The sequence below is a fragment of the Aquarana catesbeiana genome, linkage group LG01 (genome assembly GCF_042186555.1).
Source record: "Aquarana catesbeiana isolate 2022-GZ linkage group LG01, ASM4218655v1, whole genome shotgun sequence".
Taxonomy (NCBI): Eukaryota; Metazoa; Chordata; class Amphibia; order Anura; family Ranidae; genus Aquarana; species Aquarana catesbeiana.
In genome coordinates, this window is record NC_133324.1 from 309467956 (window position 1) to 309487609 (window position 19654).

The 19654-nt window shown below is 42.5% G+C and overlaps 1 protein-coding gene across 2 annotated transcripts in view; it reads left to right on the top strand.

The window, feature by feature from the left end:
- Positions 1-19654, top strand: part of HPS4 (HPS4 biogenesis of lysosomal organelles complex 3 subunit 2) — a 67261-nt gene that overhangs the window by 16415 nt on the left and 31192 nt on the right. The window contains exons 6-11 of one of the 2 annotated variants that reach the window (XM_073629366.1): positions 375-482; positions 1383-1496; positions 3606-3700; positions 4380-4446; positions 15766-15796; positions 18667-18763. In XM_073629366.1, coding sequence (XP_073485467.1) covers positions 375-482; positions 1383-1496; positions 3606-3700; positions 4380-4446; positions 15766-15796; positions 18667-18763 — 512 coding nt within the window. The remainder of the gene's footprint in view (positions 1-374; positions 483-1382; positions 1497-3605; positions 3701-4379; positions 4447-15765; positions 15797-18666; positions 18764-19654) is intronic. The other variant, XM_073629367.1, reaches the window with a different exon arrangement.

Below are 19654 nucleotides of genomic sequence, written 5' to 3' on the forward strand. Positions count from 1 at the left end.
CTGTGGTGTGTTAAAGGTATGAACGGGTGCCAAGCGGCCCATTTTTTAGAATGGCCTACCTAACGCACCACAACTTTTGCATGCAGCATTTTCGGCAGCACACTGCAATGGTAGTGCATTACTGCTTGCTGAGGTGCCATTCACACTGGTGAATCGGCCCTAAGGGAGTAGTGTTGGGGTGTGACCTAACCTATACAAATTGGAGAAATGACTTGGGAGGTAGTCTAGAGGAGCTAAACTTCCAGTTTTTAGATTGTGCAAGCGGGTTGACAATTATTACATCACAGTGTACAGTATTCCTGTTATTATGGTACAGATTTTCTAGATTTGATCAATGCACCAGCACTTCTTCATTGTTTGCTTTCTTGTTAAAGGCACTTGGATGCTCAGTGGATGTTGCTGATGTCAGCTGCAAGTGTTTTCTGGACGATCTTGTTGGGCTCTTTCGGTTTTATAATGGACCCTTATGGCATGCTTATCAGGTAGGTATATTTCTGCTAGAGCCAGTTTTTGTTTATTTCTGCTTGGAGCTTTAAGTTATATTCCCATCTCTTTGTTGTAGGTGGGGTTCTTTGAATAAATCCTACACAAGTTACAGTAGGATCAATGGTAACGAGTGTAAAATAAGCCTAAAAATGCACATGATGCGTTTTATATCAGTTAAGGATTAAAGTGGTTCTAAATGTAGTTTAACAAAACAAAAAACAAACATGCCATACACACCTGCCCTGTGCAGTGGTTTTGCACAGAGCAGCCCCGATTTTCCTTCTTTTCAGGTACCCCGCCTGCGGTCTGGGCTCTCAATAGCAAGCCTCCTGTTATGGGTGCACTCGAGCAGGCTAGCTTCTGAGCTGCACTCCCATGAATGGACACACAGAGCGTGGCTTGCCCCCCCCCCCACTCTCCTCATTGGCTCCTTGGCTATGATTGACAGCAGCAAGAGCCAATGGCTCCCGCTGCTGTGTGAGCCAGCAAGGGGAGAGATACCCGGGAGAGCTGCTCTCATGCACATCGCTGGATTGAGATGGGGCTCAGGTAGGTATAAGAGGGGCTGAAAGGGAGCTGCACTCAGGTTTTTTACCTAAATGCAAGGTTTAAAAAAAACAAACCTTCTGCCTTTTGAACCACTTTAAGGTGACATTGCCCTATACAATCTGTTTGAACAATCCACGTAAGATCTACAATCAACTATGTTGTGCAAGGGCCTGCCTGATTTTAAATGGGTTGTTTAGGTGTGTCTTCCTATTACATAGTTTTGGTAAATCTAAAGGAGATTGTACAGAGTTTGTACAATCAGATTGTATGGTGTATGGCCAGCTTTACCAGCATTCAGTAGTTGTAATTTGTTAAAGCTTCTTTAACACTGTTTGGTTTCCTCTCAGGTCCGCTCTCAGGCAGAGCTGAATGAGGAGTGGAACCTTTACCTGGAACACATGCAGAATACTCCCGAGTTACACCAGATCTTCAACTCCCTCAGCCATTTGGACAAAACCAAAGTATGGGTTCCCTTTTTTGTTGGACTATCATCTCCAGGAACTGACTAAGCCATATTTTTTTTTGTAACGAGCTCTGGAGATTATAGTTGATGTTATGCATGCAATGCCTTGCTATTCAGCTTGCTGAAATGATAGGTTCGTTAGACATCTCTATTACAGATATTGGCAGTGAAGCAGTGGTTATCAGTCTTTCTGGCGTATGGCTCTTTGCCTGGGGACAAGGAACAATGCTCAGTTGGCAAACTTCTAAACCTGTTTCTGTAGCAACTGAGAGCTGGCTTTTAAATAACTGTCAACATTGTTGCATAATTATATTTACTGTAAGCCCCTATTGATGATGTCTGTGTTCTTATGTTGGGGAAACAAATATATTTCACAGTGTGCTGTGTGATATATTTCACAGTGTGACTGTTCTGTACCAGAAGGTGTCAGGGCAGTCATTGGATTTTACATACGCCATGTATGTACACAACATAAGTAGCCTTGTGAGAATACATATATATCCACGACTCTGTCTAGCCAAAAGAATACATTTTTAAAGGCTAAGCTCGCCGTTGGAACATACAGGGGGTCCCCGGGTTACAAACAAGATAGGGACTTTAGGTTTGTTCTTAAGTTGAATCTGTTTGTAAGTCGGAACAGGTAAATTTTTTAAGTGTAGCTCCAGCCAAAAAATCTATTTTTAAGTTTTGTAGATAGCATAGGGAAGGGTTATCACCCCTGTAACATTTGTTTTGCTGTCTGTGCCCCTGTTCATAAGATTTCACCTCACTTTCTGTCCCAATGACAATTGGATTTTGAAAATTTGGGGTTATTAGGGAAATAAGGATAGGTGATAAAGCATCAGTGGAGACACCTTTTTCCCATATTAACTCTTACAGGAGTGAATTTCCCTCCCTAGGGGTAGATTTCCTCTCACTTCCTGTTGTCTCCCTCCGTTTGTAAGTAGGAGTCGTTTGTAAGTCGGGTGTTTGTAAGTAGGGGACCCCCTGTATTCCACCCATATTTATGGTGTAATATGTAATGCAGGGGTCTCAAACTGGCGGCCCTCCAGCTGTTGCAGAACTACAAGTCCCATGAGGCATTACAAGGCTGACAGTTACAAACATGACTCCCACAGGCAGAGGCATGATGGTACTTGTAGTTCTGCAACAGCTGGAGGGCCGCCAGTTTGAGGCTTTAATGTGTTCCAGCTCGTGCCCTCCCTCATTCCTTTCTCTGTGACAGTAGATGGGGGATCCTTCATTTTTAAAATGGTACAGTTGTGTGGAACTCCACCTGCACAGCCACGTTATTCATTCATATCATTCTGTGAATAAAGAAAATCGAAGTCCTGTCTTTCACCATGGCAGACGGCTTGCAGTTCTCTATGAACTACGAGGGCACTGATAAGCTCTGTTCTAATCATTGACACTTTCCCCTGCTTTCTGTCTGTAGGAGCCTCACATTGCACCACTCATTTCACTGATCGCTGGTGCAATGCTTTGCAGGCTTCTGGTGGGGAAAAAAAATAAATGCACTTTTTTTTTTTTTCCTGTGTACATGTACATTTAATATTTTTTTTTGCTATAAGGTGAACTTAGCCTTTAAATCCTTCAATCTGTATTATTGTTTCTTTTTCCTGGTGCCTGATCATTTGCATGTAGTTGTCAGTCATTGTTTAATTCTAGCTGGAGTATTGGCTTCAGTAAACATGTAAAATGTATTACGGAAGTTTTCAGCATTTTTCTTAACGTTCTGGCTGTAGCTTTTATCAGATTTTTAAGGGTCAAACGGCAATAAATGTGTAAAGCTACAATCAATTCAGGACCATTACAGTATCTTTACATACTGTACTTATTAGCAATTTATTTGTCAGTATTTTTTACTTCTGTGGCTTCTGTTGAAGCTGATGTCCTTTAGACTGTTTACAAGCTACCATGTCTGTGTGATAGCAAGTAAGCAGGGAACCAGTCAGTACTATGCTGTATACAGACATGGGGGACAGCTCACAAGCTTCGCTAGTGAATATGTCAGAAGACCGACAATAAATATATGAATGTAAAAATAGATAAATTATATGAATATCATTCTGTTTGCTGATGATTCTTACCCCATTATGGTATGCAGGTGGATCCACTTCTTTTACTGAAGGCTGCACTCATTCTGCAGACATGTCAGCGCTTCCCTCATGTCCTGGCTGGCTGCATTATGTATAACAATCGGTAAGGCAAACATCCTTTAACTTTGGTCAATAGAGCATACTATGTAGACATCCATATATGGTGGAACGTAAATATGCGCTGAAAGAAATATAGAGGCTGTCATTGCTGGCAGTCTTTGAAAAATGCTAGTTGCCTAGCTGTTCTGATATTTTGGCTTTGAACATTTCCAAGCCATTGACCTAGGACAAGCATGCAGTAAGTAAAGTCAGAATTTCTGCATAATGGTTCCAGGTCAGTGACACAAGGGACTGAGGCTATTGTATAAGCATTACAGCCAACAACTGCCAAATGCAGAAGGCGAGGTCCAAATCTGGTGTCTTTTTTTAAATACACATTTAAAGAAAACCTCTAATTAACCTTATAAAACCATTTCTGAAGGCAAGGATGTGAAATAAGGTGCTTATGCACCATCAGACTACAGTACTCAGTGTGCTGCGCTTTACAACATGAGGGCAGACAGTACAGTAACAATACAATTCAATACAGGAGAGATCAGAGAGCCCTGCTCGTTAAAGCTTACAATCTAGAAGTATCATCCTTCAATCACATCAGTATATCGGCGTTGAATGCTTACTATTTACCTACTGTGTTCATATGATAAATTTCAAGCATGTGCATCCTATTTTACAAATAAAACAAAATGATAAACTGAAAGCCAAAAATGTATGTTCCTTTCTAGGATAGTGAGTACACAGCTGCCTCCCTCTTTGACTTCCAGGATTCTTCTACAGAGGCTTGTACAAGCTGTAAGTACCCTGGAAAGTATTGTATTTTTACCTGTTAAAGCATAGCTAAACCCAAAAACCAACAATTTATTGTATCACAGCCTAAAAGTTCTTAAATACAGTGGTTACATTTGTTTTCTTTGCTTTTTTCCTTTTTTTTTTTTCTTTTCCTTTATTTCCACCTGGTAATTCTGCAAATAACCCACTTCCTGTCTTTAACCTCTCCACTGTTTCTATGACGGGAGCCTTCAAACAAATGGGAACAGAGGGATTAGTAGTTTACAAGTGAAAGCTATTTTATGCTTTCAGGTCCCCTCACAGCACATGACAAAGACACAACATTTTTGGCAAGTATTTTCTGTACTTGCTGAAAATGTTCGTGTTGGGGGGGGAAAAAAGGAAATTAATGCAGCCAACACACTGCAAGACAGACAAGCTGCAATATATTACATTTATTACATTTCTGTTCTTGGGTATAGATATCTTTTAAAGTAGAAGGAAAGGCTAAAGAATAAACCTACTTTTGCTGCAGCCTCATGACTGCAAAGCTCCAGCTCCTTGCTGCTGGTGTGCAGTTGGTAGGAAGGACCGGAAGAAGCCACCCCCTCACCCCCCCCCCCCGGCAGGACATTGTATTCTGACAACGGGCACTACATACATTGATGCAGCCGCTGAACAAAGAAGGTTTCCCAGCTGGTCTATTCAACAGAAGCAGATGTAACAATCATCTTCTGTTGTGTGTGTGTGTGGGGGGGGATTAGCTACACACAGATCGAAAAATAGAAATCCAGCTGGTCTCTGCTAAACAGGCTGAATTTTGATCCATGTGTACCCAGATTAAAGGAGAAGTCCAGCCTGAGCTCATTTGGCTGGGCTTCTCCCATGGGTCACAGGAGTGCAATTTGTTTTCAGCAGAGAGCAGTCTGAAGTCCGCTCTCCACTTGACGTCACCAGGATCGGTCCAGGCACCGCTTCATCCCGACTGGAAGTCTAGATTTGCCAGGTGCCTGGACTGATAGGCGTCCCAGCGAGCCGCTGAGATGGCCACTGCCCGCCTCTCCACGGCTCAGTGCTCCAATGAGAGTGGAGAAGCAGAGAGGAGAGCTGCTAACTGACAGTCAGCAGCTCTCTGCTCGGGGAGCTGAGAGAACCGAGCCATCGGCGGTGTTCGATCGCTCAGTTCTTAGTGAAGAGGTGGCGGAGGGGCAGATGCAGCATCGGACCGATGCTGCATCCACCTAGGTAAGTATTATTATGGGGTAAAAAAAAACTTTAAAAAAAAAAAACAAACATACTTCTCTTTTTTAAAGGTAGCCAATATAATGAGAGATCACTGCTGATCCATTGGTAAGACTTTCTGGACATTGCACATACTAAGGAAATCTTGTTTTTATACATTTAACCCAGACTCTACGACAGGGTTTTTTTGCTCATATCATCTGCAAGATGTTAGAAAAAAAATCATCTAATGTTTAAATTACATATTTAATATTACTAGAAATCCACAAAACAAAAACAATGCATTTAAATGAAACCTATGATGAAAGAAATATGTAGGCTGCCATGATTTAAATCTCATTATGAAAATGTTTGTTGCTTGGCTTTCAAGCAGGTGCTTTGACTGTAGTACTTTGCCACTGACCCATAATAAATATAGAGATCGGGAGCTCTGATGTTGTACTGACCTCACTTGCTACATGCTTGCTCAAGGTCTGGAATGCATTGGAGGCAACTAGCAATTTTTAAAGGGAACTCCGCAATGACACCCACAATATTTGTCTTTGGTTTAACACATTTTGTTTACATATTTTGTTTACTCAATAAAAGTATAATCTTCAGCTCTCTGTGGTTACACTACCCATAACATACCAAGGCATAATTAGATAGAATTGTAGTAATTGCACTTCTTAAAATATAGCATACCTACCAAGAATATATATTTAATTTGGCTAATTAATTAACATACTAGCAAGCAGTCAGAAAACAGCATTCAGCAGTTTAGAAAGTTTCTAGGTTGGCTTCTCGTAACACTATTAAAGGGGTTGTAAAGGTAAAAGTTTTTTCACCTTAATGCATTCTATGCATTAAGGTGAAAAAACACAACTGACAATACCGGCCCCCCCAGCCCCCCCGTTTTACTTACCTGACCCCTCGAAAGTCCCGCGCTCACCCCCGACATCCTCTTCACCGCTCAGCCTGGCCGTTAATTGGTTACAGTGGATGGATTGAAAGCAGCGCAGCCATTGGCTTGCGCTGCTGTCAATCACATCCAATGACGCAGCGTAGCGGGGGGCTGGGCCGAGTGAGACACAGTGAGCAGCTATGGCCACCGGCTGTACAGGGGAACGCGCCCGCAAGCACTCAACACCATGCGAGGGAGCTCGCATGAAGGTGTTGAGTCCTTGCTGGGGGGAGCAGAGACAGCCGCTGAGGGACCCCAGAAGACCAGGGCCACTCTGTGCAAAACGAGCTGCACAGTGGAGGTGAGTATAACATGTTTGTTATTTTTTTTTTTTTTTTTAATTATCTTTAGTGATCCTTTAAAAAGTTTTTAAAATGGTTGTAAACCTCAGACAGGAAATATGAACAAAGCATATCCCTCTATAGTCTGTATTTGTCTTAATTAAGAGCACTAAGTCTGTCTGTTGCTTCATTCCTCTGCTATCAGCATGAATCACTTCTGACAAGTTTTCCTGACACCAAAAGAAAAAAGGTGACAGGGAAGGGACCTCCAGCTGATTGACAGCCTCAGCTCTGTTCCTGTGAGCTGTGTGAAGGGGGGGTTTGTCCCTTCCCTCTAATAGACTCTGCAGAGCTCTGAGAGCCAAACTTAAGCTCTCCGTCCCCATTTTTCTGAACTCTCAGACAAGCTTTATAAATTCTGGACTTTGAACGGATGAAGAGAAAACTGTAGATAAACAGGTACAACGTATGTATAAGGATTTTTCATCTGTGTATCATCTGAGGCCAGTCACAGATTTAAAAAAATGCAGGTATGCATTCTTCTTCTTCTTCAAAAAAAGTGGTGTTTCTTTTTTTTTTTTTCCTTTTTAAAGCAGCTAGTCTGAGCACCTGATTGAGTTAGTTTGAGCCTTATGCAATACATTATATAGCAGAGCTCAGACTAGGACTCAGAGATAACAGTGCAAAGAGCCTTTCATTTGGGCTTCAGTGCTTTAGTGTATGTATCTGAAATTGACATGTTATCTGCCCCTTGCAATCCATGCAGAGCTCAGACTGCGAGAGAAGCAGCACAAGGTACCAATTATTTGTGCTGAAGTGCTGGCATGAAATGTGCTGATAGGAGAGAAGAATGACAGAGAGATGAACTAATACAGGCTGAGTGTGAGAAGAATACCTGGTTGTTTTGACTGCAGTAGAGAACAATCAGGTCTGCAGGATGGTTTGGACAGTGGGTCAGGGTTGAGTAAATCTCAGGAATGAAATACACATCCTTTGGCATGTAAAACAGTTCTCAGATGTATTTATTGTGTGTAATAAGCTGTTTGCCTGGAATGCAGCTTTGAATAGCACCGATAATTTGGTGGATTTAAAGTTGGTCACAGTGCAATGTTTTATGGATAAATGAACATATCTTCAGTATATCATATAGTAAATACTGTATATAACCTAAAAAAAAAGCTCTGGAGATTACATACACGTTAGATTTCTTTTTTTCATTAATTGACTTTTAATGAATTACAAGAGGTCTCTTGGATTTTCCATGAATAACACAGGCAGTGGAAATATTTAGAGTAGAGAATGGGCTTATTTGTTAATAGCCCAGTCTAAACATTTATCCTGCTAGATTTCCAAACCTTTGAAGTTGGCATAGCAGCTAATAGGCTTGATGTGCATATGTTTGCATGGCCTTTGCCATCATTTCCATACTTTTGATGAGCAGATGAGAGGTCTGTCGTCCACCTAGTAAGAAGCATTGTTCTGTCAGCAAACATGATTTGTGCCTGTGTTTTTTGATCTGACTTTATCCCTTTAGTGTAAACTAATTAATCCTATCACTGTTGTTTGCCCATCCAGCCTTTGTAAGAGACAACCTCTGTGCAGGAATGTGTGGGCCAGCTCCTGTATTGAAGACTAAAATGAGGCATATGATATACATGTAGGGGGGAGACTTGAGCTACCAGTAGAAATATATTTTTGTCTCATTTTTTTTGCTGCCTAAATTACACATTTTTTGTTCCAGCTGGTCTTACTCTTCAGTCATATGGTACATACTTGGGTGTTCCCATTGATACTGGGGTAATATTACTGTGTTTATTATATTCGTTTATCCACATTCCACTTATAATTCTACTGCTCATAACTCAGAGCTGAGGCTTTTCAGGCTTCATTACTACGTGTCTAAACTTTATCATCTGTATCTAGAAATACAGTTAAAGGAGAAGTATGGCCCAATCTTTTGCTCATACTTCTCCTGTAGGGCACATGACCTACTAGTTTCTGTTTGTCAAACAGCAGCTAATTGGACTAGGTCAATGAACAACCAGGATCATCAGTGCCATGATTTTTAGTGCAACATATCAGTGTCCATCAGTACAGCATATTAGTGCCGTCTGATCAGTGCCACCTCATCCATGCCCATCAGTGCAGCCACATCAGTGAAGGAGAAAAATGACTTATTTACACTATTCTATAACAGAAGTTAAGAAACTTTTTTTTTTTCAAAATTTTAAGTACTTTTTTTAGTTTTGTTTAGCAAAAAATAAAAACTCAGTGGCGATTACATACCACCAAATTAAAGCTCTATCTGTCTCAAAAAAAAAATTTAATTTGGGTACAGTTTTGCATGACTGTGCCCTGTATTGAAGTCGTTAAAATCAGCAAACTTGTTATACTTGCCTAATCTGTGCTGTGGTTTTGCACACAGCATCCCCAATCTTCTTCTCATGTCCCCTGCAGGCGCTCCTCCCTTCTCCACCTTGGCCAGTGCCCCCAATAGAGGAGGCCCTGCTCTATGCGTCCAAAAGACACATGGGTGAGTCTCGGCCCCGCCCTGCCTTTCACTCTCTCCTCATTGGCTCACTGGCTCTGACAGCAGCGGGAGCCAATGGCTCCTGCTGCTGTCTCAGCCAATGAGGAGAGATAGTCCCAGGACAGTTGAGGCTCTCGTGCATATAGCTAGATCGAGGGGGAGCTCAGGTGAGTATGGCTGGGGGAGCAAAACATAGCTTTTTTTTTTTTTTGTTTTCTTTACCTTCATGCATAGAATGCGTGAAGTTAGTAGTAATAGTTTATTTAGAACATGTAGAAATTGCAAAGTAATCATAGAACAAGGCCCCTTTCACACTTGGGCGGGAGGTGCGTCGGCGGTAAATCACCGCTATTATTAGCGGTGCTTTACTGTCGTTTTAGCGGTGGTATTCGGCCGCTAGCGGGATGGTTTTACCCTCCGTTAGTGGCTGAGAAAGGGTTAAAAATCACCGCAAAGCGCCTATAGCCACCCCTCCCCGTTGATTTCAATGGGCAGGAGCAGTGTATACACCGCTCCAAAGATGCTGCTACCAGGACTTTTTTTCCCGTCCTGCTTGCGCACCGCTCCAGTGTGAAAACCCCCCGGGCTTTCACACTGGAGACACAGCAGCGGCTGTTTCGGGTCAGTTTGCAGTCGCTATTTTTAGCGCAATAGCGCCTGCAAACCGCCCCAGTGTGAAAGGGGTCTAATAGTCAAACACAAAAACAAACTTAAAACTGTAAACAAAATAATTTGGCTTACATATCCGAAAAGGAGTGTGAAGGTGTACCAGCTTATTTAATCCCACCCCATTTCCGTAATTAATCATAGTAAATTATCTAGCTTCCCATCAGTATAAAGTTTTACAATAATTAATAATTCTAATATATTATACTAATTAATAATAATCGTGCTATACAATCATACATATAAGGTAAACAACCTTCAGCCTTTACTACCACTTTAATATCGAAACAGGCTGATGCAAAGACAGAAGAGGCTGCCATCTTGGGCACTGTTGTGAGGCGAGCAGCTGAGATTCTTCCCAGGAAACAAACCTGCAGATTACACCAGGTGGGTGATTACCCAAGTGTAATCTTCAGGACCCCACTAGCCATTTTGACAGCTGGTCCTGTTCTGTGTGATTAGCAGGCATGCAATTGCCTGGTAATTGCCTAGCTGTCTTTGCACTCTGTATTTAAATCTCCGACCTGGAATTTCACCTGGTCAGGAAATAGGGGAGGGAGATCTTCCCAGTGGAGACTCTAACAATAAAGCCTAGGGCACACGGTGAGATTATCGGGCGAATGATCATCCGTTTTTTGTTTGGATGCTAATCTCCCTATCGAAAACGAGTAGGTTACTAAAGTACGAAAATTCTTGTACGACAGAATAAAAATTTGATAGTGATGTAATGTGTTGTAGTGTATTTGTATTGTATTTTCCAACAAACTGTGCTGATTACACAAAAATCGTACGGTCTGGTATTGTGCAAATTTTTTTTCCCCGTTTGTCCCTTCAGAAAATTTTTGTAGGACAGCTGTGTACTAATGGTCAGATTATCGTAAGATTGCTTCGGAATCTGTATTTTTTTGTACAATATTCTGATTGTGTGTATGGGGCTTAAAGCGGACCTTCAGTCATTCTTTCAACTTTCCATCTATTAAATCTTCTGCCCTTGTTTAAACTTTGGATAGTAAAACATTTTTTTCCTGCCAGTAAATGCCTTATACAGCCCACTTCCTGTTTCTAGTCTGGTCTCTTGTAAGAGTTTGCCAGGAAGGGAGGGCGGATGAGTCATAAGAGGGCCAATCAAAGCTGCAGACCTGGAGATGTGCCTCTGTGTAAATCCAAGAAGTGAACAGGCAGCAGCTTCAGCTGCCCACAGTTAAAATGGTTGCAGCCAGACTTAGTGGAGGGAGATTTATGCAGCATATATGGCAAGTACAGAATCACAGTATATATAAAATAATATGCAAAATGGTTGGAGGGAAGCTTCAGAATGGCAAAGATGTTTTTATTACAATTTATGTGAGCAGACTGCAGTTCCTCTTTAAAGGCCTAAAGTGTGCAAAAGCCTAGGAGTAATTGCACTCGAATCTCATCATGCTCCTTTTTGGGTGATTGGGTTAACCCCGAAAAGATTTTTACTCCTCCAAGAATCATTGCAACACTCTATCCAGTGGAAAAAGAGTTTACGAAAAAGTAGTCTGTTCTGGTAGCAGACCCTGTCGTTTCAGTTGTAAACATTATTACAAAATTAAAGATTCTGCTGACAAACTTTGAGATGCTTTTTAAAGGCTCTCTTTAACCTCACAGGCCCAGCTTTGCAACTGTCTTTGGCTGCTATTTCTGTTTTATCAGACTGCAGCTAGTTAGACTAGGGCATTGAGCAACTAGCAGTATCCCAGAAAGAAGGGTCACAACTTGGCAGAATAGACCCTGCCCTCCATGTTATTCTTTTGTGTTGATGTCCAAAAGCAAGTCATGACACAGATCTCCAATGTAGCTCTCATATTGAAGCTAAACTGAAGCTGCTTGCAAATATCACCTCACAAATATGCCCTTTGAAGGGGGACGTCTACGTGGTGCAGAGCTTGAGAAATTAATCAAAGATATAACTGAAGGAGAGGTCCTTCTACAACGGAATGTTCCAAAACTCCCTTTCTTGTTGTGGTAAAAACTAGGTAGCATTACATATATGCTTACATGCATGTGTATATGCTTAAAGATGAACTGTTCCGGCACAAAAACATTTGATTAAAAATATTCTTCAATGGCCACAAAGGATATAAATCCTCTCTGCGTGCATAAAATGCATTAGCAAACCCAGGCATTACCCTGTAAAAGCAGCAAAACTGTGTGAGGGTCCCAACAGGCTCCACCCACTACAGGCTGCCTGCAGAAAACTGCAGGAAAGAGTGGAGACAAGACCAGTCACCCTGCAGAAGGCGAGGGACCTGTCTTTATTACGGAATACACATGCCTCTTATATTTGCTATCCCAGTAGTCAGCTTTTTAAGCGGACCTTGAACTAAATTGCAAGGCCAACTATTACATAAGGCACCCCTCACCCCCCTCTCAAATCATCACATCTCAAACCTGTGGGGGAAAAAATTCAATTCCAAAGATCGCACCACCAAGAGGTGTGTGGGGACAAAGAGGCTACGGTGTGGAGACTGTACGCTACAGGATTGCCAAGGGAACGATTGGGTCTGGGCAGGTAGCAATTTAGAGGGAGGTCTGGTCGGGACAATTTGGATCAGCAATGGTCAGGCAATCTCACGTGTAAGTCTTATAGCTCTTTTGAAACCAGAGGTAGCTGGCAAGTAGACACAGCACCAGCCACTTCCAGAGCTGATGCCCAATTAACCTCTGGGTATTTGGGCATCACTGGAAGTGGAACTGGAAGTCATGGCAAGGATTCTGTGAGCAACACTGCAAGCATTGGCAGAGATTCTGCGAGTGCCATTGGAAGTACTGGTAGAAATTCTGTAAGCAGCATTGGGAATTCTGTCAACTCGTGGTGGAATTGGAGTTCCCCGGAATCCTAGAAATACAAGTATGGGAGATGTCATGGAAATGCAGAGATGGATGATGAGAGACGTTCCTAACGGGGCCTGATTGACATCCTCTAGGGCTGTGATCCTAGCGATGATATAGAATGAATGATGTCCTCTGGGGCTGTGCTTCTGGTGACGATACTGAATGATGTCTTTAGGGAATGTGCTCTTGGCGATAGTGCTGAATGATGTTCTCTGGGTCTGTGCTCTTGGCAACAGTGCTGAACCACATCCTCTGGGGCTGTGCTTCTGGCAGTGATGCTAAATGACATGTTCTGGGACTGGGCTTCAGGTGACAATTCTGAATGATGTTCCTAAGGATGTGCTCCCAGTGCTGATGCTGAATAATGTCCTCTGGTGCTGAGCTCATGATGACTATGCTGAATGAGACCCTCTGTGAACTGTGTTCCTGGTTGTGATGCTGAACGGCGTTCTCTAGAGCTGCGCTCCCAAGGATTTTTTTTTTTTACTGTAATTCTTATGACAATCTGGAATTGGCTCTTTTGACTTGGCTTATCTCTCTGATTCTTTTTCTAGTTCTTGTATATCTCATAAAAGTGAGTACACCCCTCACATTTTTGTCAACATTTTATTATACCTTTTCATGTGACAACACTGAAGAAATTACACTTTGCTACAATGTAAAGTAGTGAATGTAAAGCTTGTATAACAGTGTAAATTTGCTGTCCCCTCAAAATAGCTCAACAAACAGCCATTAATGTCTATACCGCTGGCAACAAACGTAAGTACACCCCTAAGTGAAAATGTCCAAATTGGGCCCAAAGTGTCAATATTTTGTGTGGCCACTGTTATTTCCCAGCACTGCCTTAACCCTCTTGGGCATGGAGTTCACCAGAGCTTCACAGGTTGCCACTGGAGTCCTCTTCCACTCCTCCATGACGACATCACGGAGCTGGTAGATGTTAGAGACCTTGCCCTCCTCCACCTTCCATTTGAGGATGCCCCACAGATCTTCAATAGGGTTTAGGTCTGGAGACCTGCTTGGCCCGTTCATCACCTTTACCCTCAGCTTCTTTAGCAAGGCAGTAGTCATCTTGGAGGTGTGTTTGGGGTCGTTATCGTGTTAAAATACTGCCCTGCGGCCCAGTCTCCGAAGGGAGGAGATCATGCTCTGCTTCAGTATGTCACAGTACAAGTTGGCATTCATGGTTCCCTCAATAAACTGTAGCTCCCCAGTGCCGGCAGCACTCATGCAGCCCCAGACCATGACACTCCCACCACCATGCTTGACTGTAGGTAAGACACACTTGTCTTTGTACTCCTCACCTGGTTGCCATCACACACGCTTGACACCATCTGAACCAAATAAGTTTATCTTGGTCTCATCAGACCACAGGACATGGTTCCAGTAATCCTTGTCCTTAGTCTGCTTGTCTTCAGCAAACTGTTTGCGGACTTTCTTGCGCATCATCTTTAGAAGAGGCTTCCTTCTGGGATGACAGCCATGCAGACCAATTTAATGCTGTGTGCGGCGTATCATCTGAGCACTGACAGGCTGACCCCCCCCCCCCCACCCCTTCAACCTCTGCAGCAATGCTGGCAGCACTCATACGTCTATTTCCCTAAGACAACCTCTGGATATGACGCTGAGCATGCGCACTCAACTTCTTTGGTCGACCGCGGCGAAGTCTGTTCTGAGTGGAGCCTGTCCTGTTAACCACTGTATGGTCTTGACCACTGTGCTGCAGCTCAGTTTCAGGGTCTTGGCAATCTTCTTATAGCCTAGGCCATCTTTATGTAGAGCAACAATTCTTTTTTTTTCAGATCCTCAGAGAGTTCTTTGCCATGAGGTGCCATGTTGAACTTCCAGTGACCAGTATGAGAGAGTGAGAGCGATAACACCAAATTTAACACACCTGTTCTCCATTCACACCTGAGACCTTGTAATGCTAACGAGTCACATGACATCGGGGAGGGAAAATGGCTAATTGGGCCCAATTTGGACATTTTCACTTAGAGGTGTACTCACTTTTGTTGCCAGTGGTTTAGAGATTAATGGCTGTGTGTTGCGTTATTTTGAGGGAACAACAAATTTACACTGTTATACAAGCTGTACACTCACTACTTTACATTGTAGCAAAGTGTAATTTCTTCAATTTTGTCACATGAAAATATATGATAAAATATATACAAAAAAGGGGTGCACTCACTTTTGTGAGTTGCTGTATTATAAACTTGTTATCATTGGTGACATTGCAGCAATTTTAAAATGTCCAATAACACCAAGCTTTTTTCTACAGAATTGTTTTTGGGAAATTCATCACTCCCGGGTGCACTTCAACCCTCGCATGACCTGTTTACTAAATCTGATAGTGATAGCTAGAAAAAAAAGGCATTTAAAGTGGAAACAAATTCTAAACAGGCATTTGGCAGTTAAGCCCTCTGATTAGGAATCGATTTCCCTGCCATATTACCTTTCTGTGACATTTGATAGGCTGCTACTTTCTGTGAGATAAAGTTGTCAGAAATGATAACCGCACACACAAATCATGAGGTTGTGCAGCCAGGACATACAAGGTGATAGTCAAATGATATTGATACAAAAATGTATTTGCATTTAAGTGTTTTTTTGTTTTGTTTTTCTCTGTGTGTGTCAGTTTTCTGATGTTTTTTCAATTATGACACTTCAGTTTCTTTTGGAACATTCATTACTATTATATTAGAAAATGTGACTCATAAACTATATTAGCTTTTTTGATGTACTGTACTGAAGTTTGCTAATATCATCACAAAGGTTTGGTAAAACAAAGGCATTGACGTCATAACTTTGTGTTCTCTTTACAGATACAACCAGCAAACCGCTATCGAGGTCCAGGTAAGAATTCTGATCGATTGTTAACTTAGACTTGAGGGGGAGTTTATTTTTAAGCCAGTCTCTGCTGAACTGGATGAGATTCAATTCGTTTATGGACAGGCTGATTGTATCCAAGTCAATCCATCGACTTGGGTGCAACCAACCTGTCAGATTTCTAGCATGCGATTATTGCCAGCGGCTATAGGTGCTAGCAGTAATCACTGTGTTCTCCCAGGAGGGACAGCCTGTGGTTGCAGGAAAAAATATCGCAGAATGTAGGTCTGCCTTAAGCCTGGCGCACATTAGTAATTGTTTTTACGTTCAACCCAGCGGGCCAATATTTGTCCCGTGTGTATGGCCCTTTAGATTAGCAGCGCACATGAATGAACCTTGCACTTTAATTATCGGACAGCAAAGGCAGGTTTCCTAACTCTCTCCTGACAGGCTACTTTGGTTATTTTTCTTATACGCTTGTTAAAAAAAAAAAAAAAAAAACTGTATTGTGCTTTCTTATGGTTTAAGTCCAGCTTTGGGCAGTTTGAATTTTAGTGAGGATGGTTGGAACTCTTGTTGTTTGTTTGCTGATGTCCAGAGCTATATTAGTTATTTCGCATCTATGACATTATTTGCAACAGGCTGAAAGTGAGGAAAAATCTCCAACAGAAATAAAATGTTTTTCCTTTTATATAGAATAGAAAAAGGCTAGAAGTGCTTCTAATTTTTAGTTTTGGGCATACACATTAAACACTTCAGCTGCAGAAGGTTTTACCCCTTTCCTGATTTTTGAGATACAATTGCGCTGTTGTGCGACGTTTTACCCAAATAAAATTGATGTCCTTTTTTACCCACAAATAGAGCTTTCTTTTGCTGGTATTTGATCACCTCTGACGATTTTTTATTTTTTTCTCTATAAAAAGACTGACAATTTTAAAAAATATATATATATTTTTTACTTCTACAAAACATTCTCAATAAAAAAATCGGATTTCATCATCAGTTTAGGCCAATTTGTATTCTGCTACATGTTTTTGGTAAAAAAAAAACCCAAAAAAGTGTATATTGGTTTGCGCAAAAGTTATAGTGTCTACAAACTATGGGATAGATTTATGTGACGGACAAATCTGACACTGAGCTTAGGTTCACACTGACAGCGGGAATGAAATTGTGCAAGTTCGGCTCGATTTCATTCCCGCATGTCAGTCCCGACTTCGAACGCAATTTCAGAGACATCTGTGTGAGTTCCTGCACAGATGTTTATTGAAAGTGCACCCCGACGTCGCCAAAAGTAGTACAGAAACTACTTTTGGGAATCGGTGCAGCGCAGCATTTGCGGTGTCGCACCGATTCGGACTGTGCCATTTCCGTCAATAACCGCCGATTTGGCATGCGATTTGAAATCATTGCAATGTGAACCAGGGCTAAATGACACTTTTTGGGAACCAGTGACACAAAAAATGCACTGGCACTGTATAAATGACACTGGCAGGGAAGGGGTTAACTGTTCCCTGGGAGTGTTTTCTTACTGTTTGGGGGATGGACTGACTCGAGGAAGGGGGACATCTGTGTTCCTGAATAGCAGGAATCACGGATGTTTCTCTTCCTCCCTGACAGAAAGATGGTATGCCTTGTTTACATAGGCAAACTACCGTTCTACCACTCCAGCGAGCGATCGCTGACTGGCTCTGCTGTGTCCAATCACAGCGGGAGCACGGCTCCAGCAACACACGCGCCCCAGAGCCGTGCACGAGAATCACGTACAGGAATGTGATTTTGCACTTAAGGGCCGCCCCAGCGCAGTAAATGTATGTGGGGCGGTCCTTAAGTGGTTAAAGGGACTCTTACTGTAGATATTTACAGTATCCCCCTAAGGCTGCCCATTTATCTTTTTGTTTTTCTAGCAGCCAGTTGAACAAAAAAAATGATCGAGGTGGATGGCGGAATACTCCCATTGTGTTCTGACGGCGGCGAAGGCCAGAATTCAATGGTCAGTGCTGCCAGCTATATCCAGCGGCACTGACTATCGGGAAGAACCAGAGAGGCTGGTTGTACAGCAGTCAATCTACTGATCGACTGCTGTACAATCAGGGTGCCCATATTTGGATTGAAATTAGTCCGGTCCCTGCTGAACCTGACGAATTTCGAACCATGTATGGCTGACCTAAGCTATCACCCAATATGAGCCATGGTGGCTGCTATTGCTAGCTTTCTTTCTTTTCACAAGTATGTTGATTAGGTAAGGCAGAGAAAAGGCAAAAGTCCTTTTGTGCATGCTTTTCTACGTTAGTGACTCAACGGGACATCCAAGCACATAATATTTTCAGAAGACTTTTGCTTCAGCAGTCTGTATATTTAGTCATTACAGGATTTTTTTTTTAGTGGTTAAAACAATAAGTATTCCAACTGCAGGATTCAAGTTTTTTCATGTTGTCATTCCATGTAACTGGGTCTGGTGTCTTGGGATGTGCATGTGCAGATAACAATATTAATGGGACTCTGGTGATCTTGTTTTAGCTTTATTTAAGTGATGTTTGTACTATAATATGTTGGTTCTGGCAGTTTTTAAAATACAGAAATAATTATAAGCTCTTGTTTACATTTTACACATCTACTTATAAAGTTCTTTCTGGGCCTCAGCCAACGAGACTTACAAAATCTCTTGAATGACAAAAAGCTATGCCCTCACCCACCCCACAATTATCACAAATGAAACCTAAATCTTTACTTTAGCCAAAACATAGCATCTCTGTGTCATGTCAGTGCATTTGTCACAAAACCCAGCTGCAATATATGCTAAGCGATATATTGCCTATCTTCAGAGTAGCCTCTATCTCATGAATGTCTTAGATGTGCTAATGAAAGCTAATTAGCTATGCTTTAATATTATTTTGTAGATGCTTTCTTACCACAGGACGTCTACATGTTTCCCGTATTTCTAATGGAAAAGGAAGCGACAGCACTGCGCCAGTACCCTGTCCAGTGGATGACCAGGTAGTGAAAAAGATACAGTCTGAAGTGTTGGCCTAACCAACCCTGAAAGTTGAATGGTCACTGGATGCTGGTAAGTTGAATGGCTCATTGGCTTTTTATGTCTCTGAAGAGCTCCAGTGCCTGATGAAGTTCCTGGTTCAGCCCAAAACTGAGTGTGATGTTAACAGGCATCTTTTTCTTTTCCACTGTCCAGAATGAAGAAGAATTGAAATTACTGTAACTGGGAGCTTGGCTGCAGAGATCTTATTGCTAGAGATATAAGAAGCCAGTAGGTGATTCATCTTGCAACCTTCAGCCCAAAAGCAAAATAACAGTTTTATGGGTACAAACTTTTATTCAGCTGCATTGAACTGAGCCTGTACTTTGCACATGCAAAGCAAACAGCAAGTTCACTTTAAAGCTACCTAATCTATACTCTCTTGATCATGTGACATACTCCGCTTTAGGGGCTTAGAACTATCACATGGAAGCAGGGGGCAATCATGTAAGCTTCAAGATGGCGTTTCTTTTCCTCTCTCCTGCAAGGTAAACTGGCAAGGGCCAATCCATTTGTCTGAGGGAGTGAGGGCCAATCCATTTGTCAGAGCGAGGGCCCATCTGTTGGGCCTGAGGGAGCCAGGGCCCATCTGTTGGGCCTGAGGGAGCCAGGGCCCATCTGTTGGGCCTGAGGGAGCCAGGGCCCATCTGTTGGGCCTGAGGGAGCCAGGGCCCATCTGTTGGGCCTGAGGGAGCCAGGGCCCATCTGTTGGGCCTGAGGGAGCCAGGGCCCATGCGCTGGGCCTGAGGGAGCCAGGGCCCATGCGTTGGGCCTGAGGGAGCCAGGGCCCATGCGTTGGGCCTGAGGGAGCCAGGGCCCATGCGTTGGGCCTGAGGGAGCCAGGGCCCATGCGT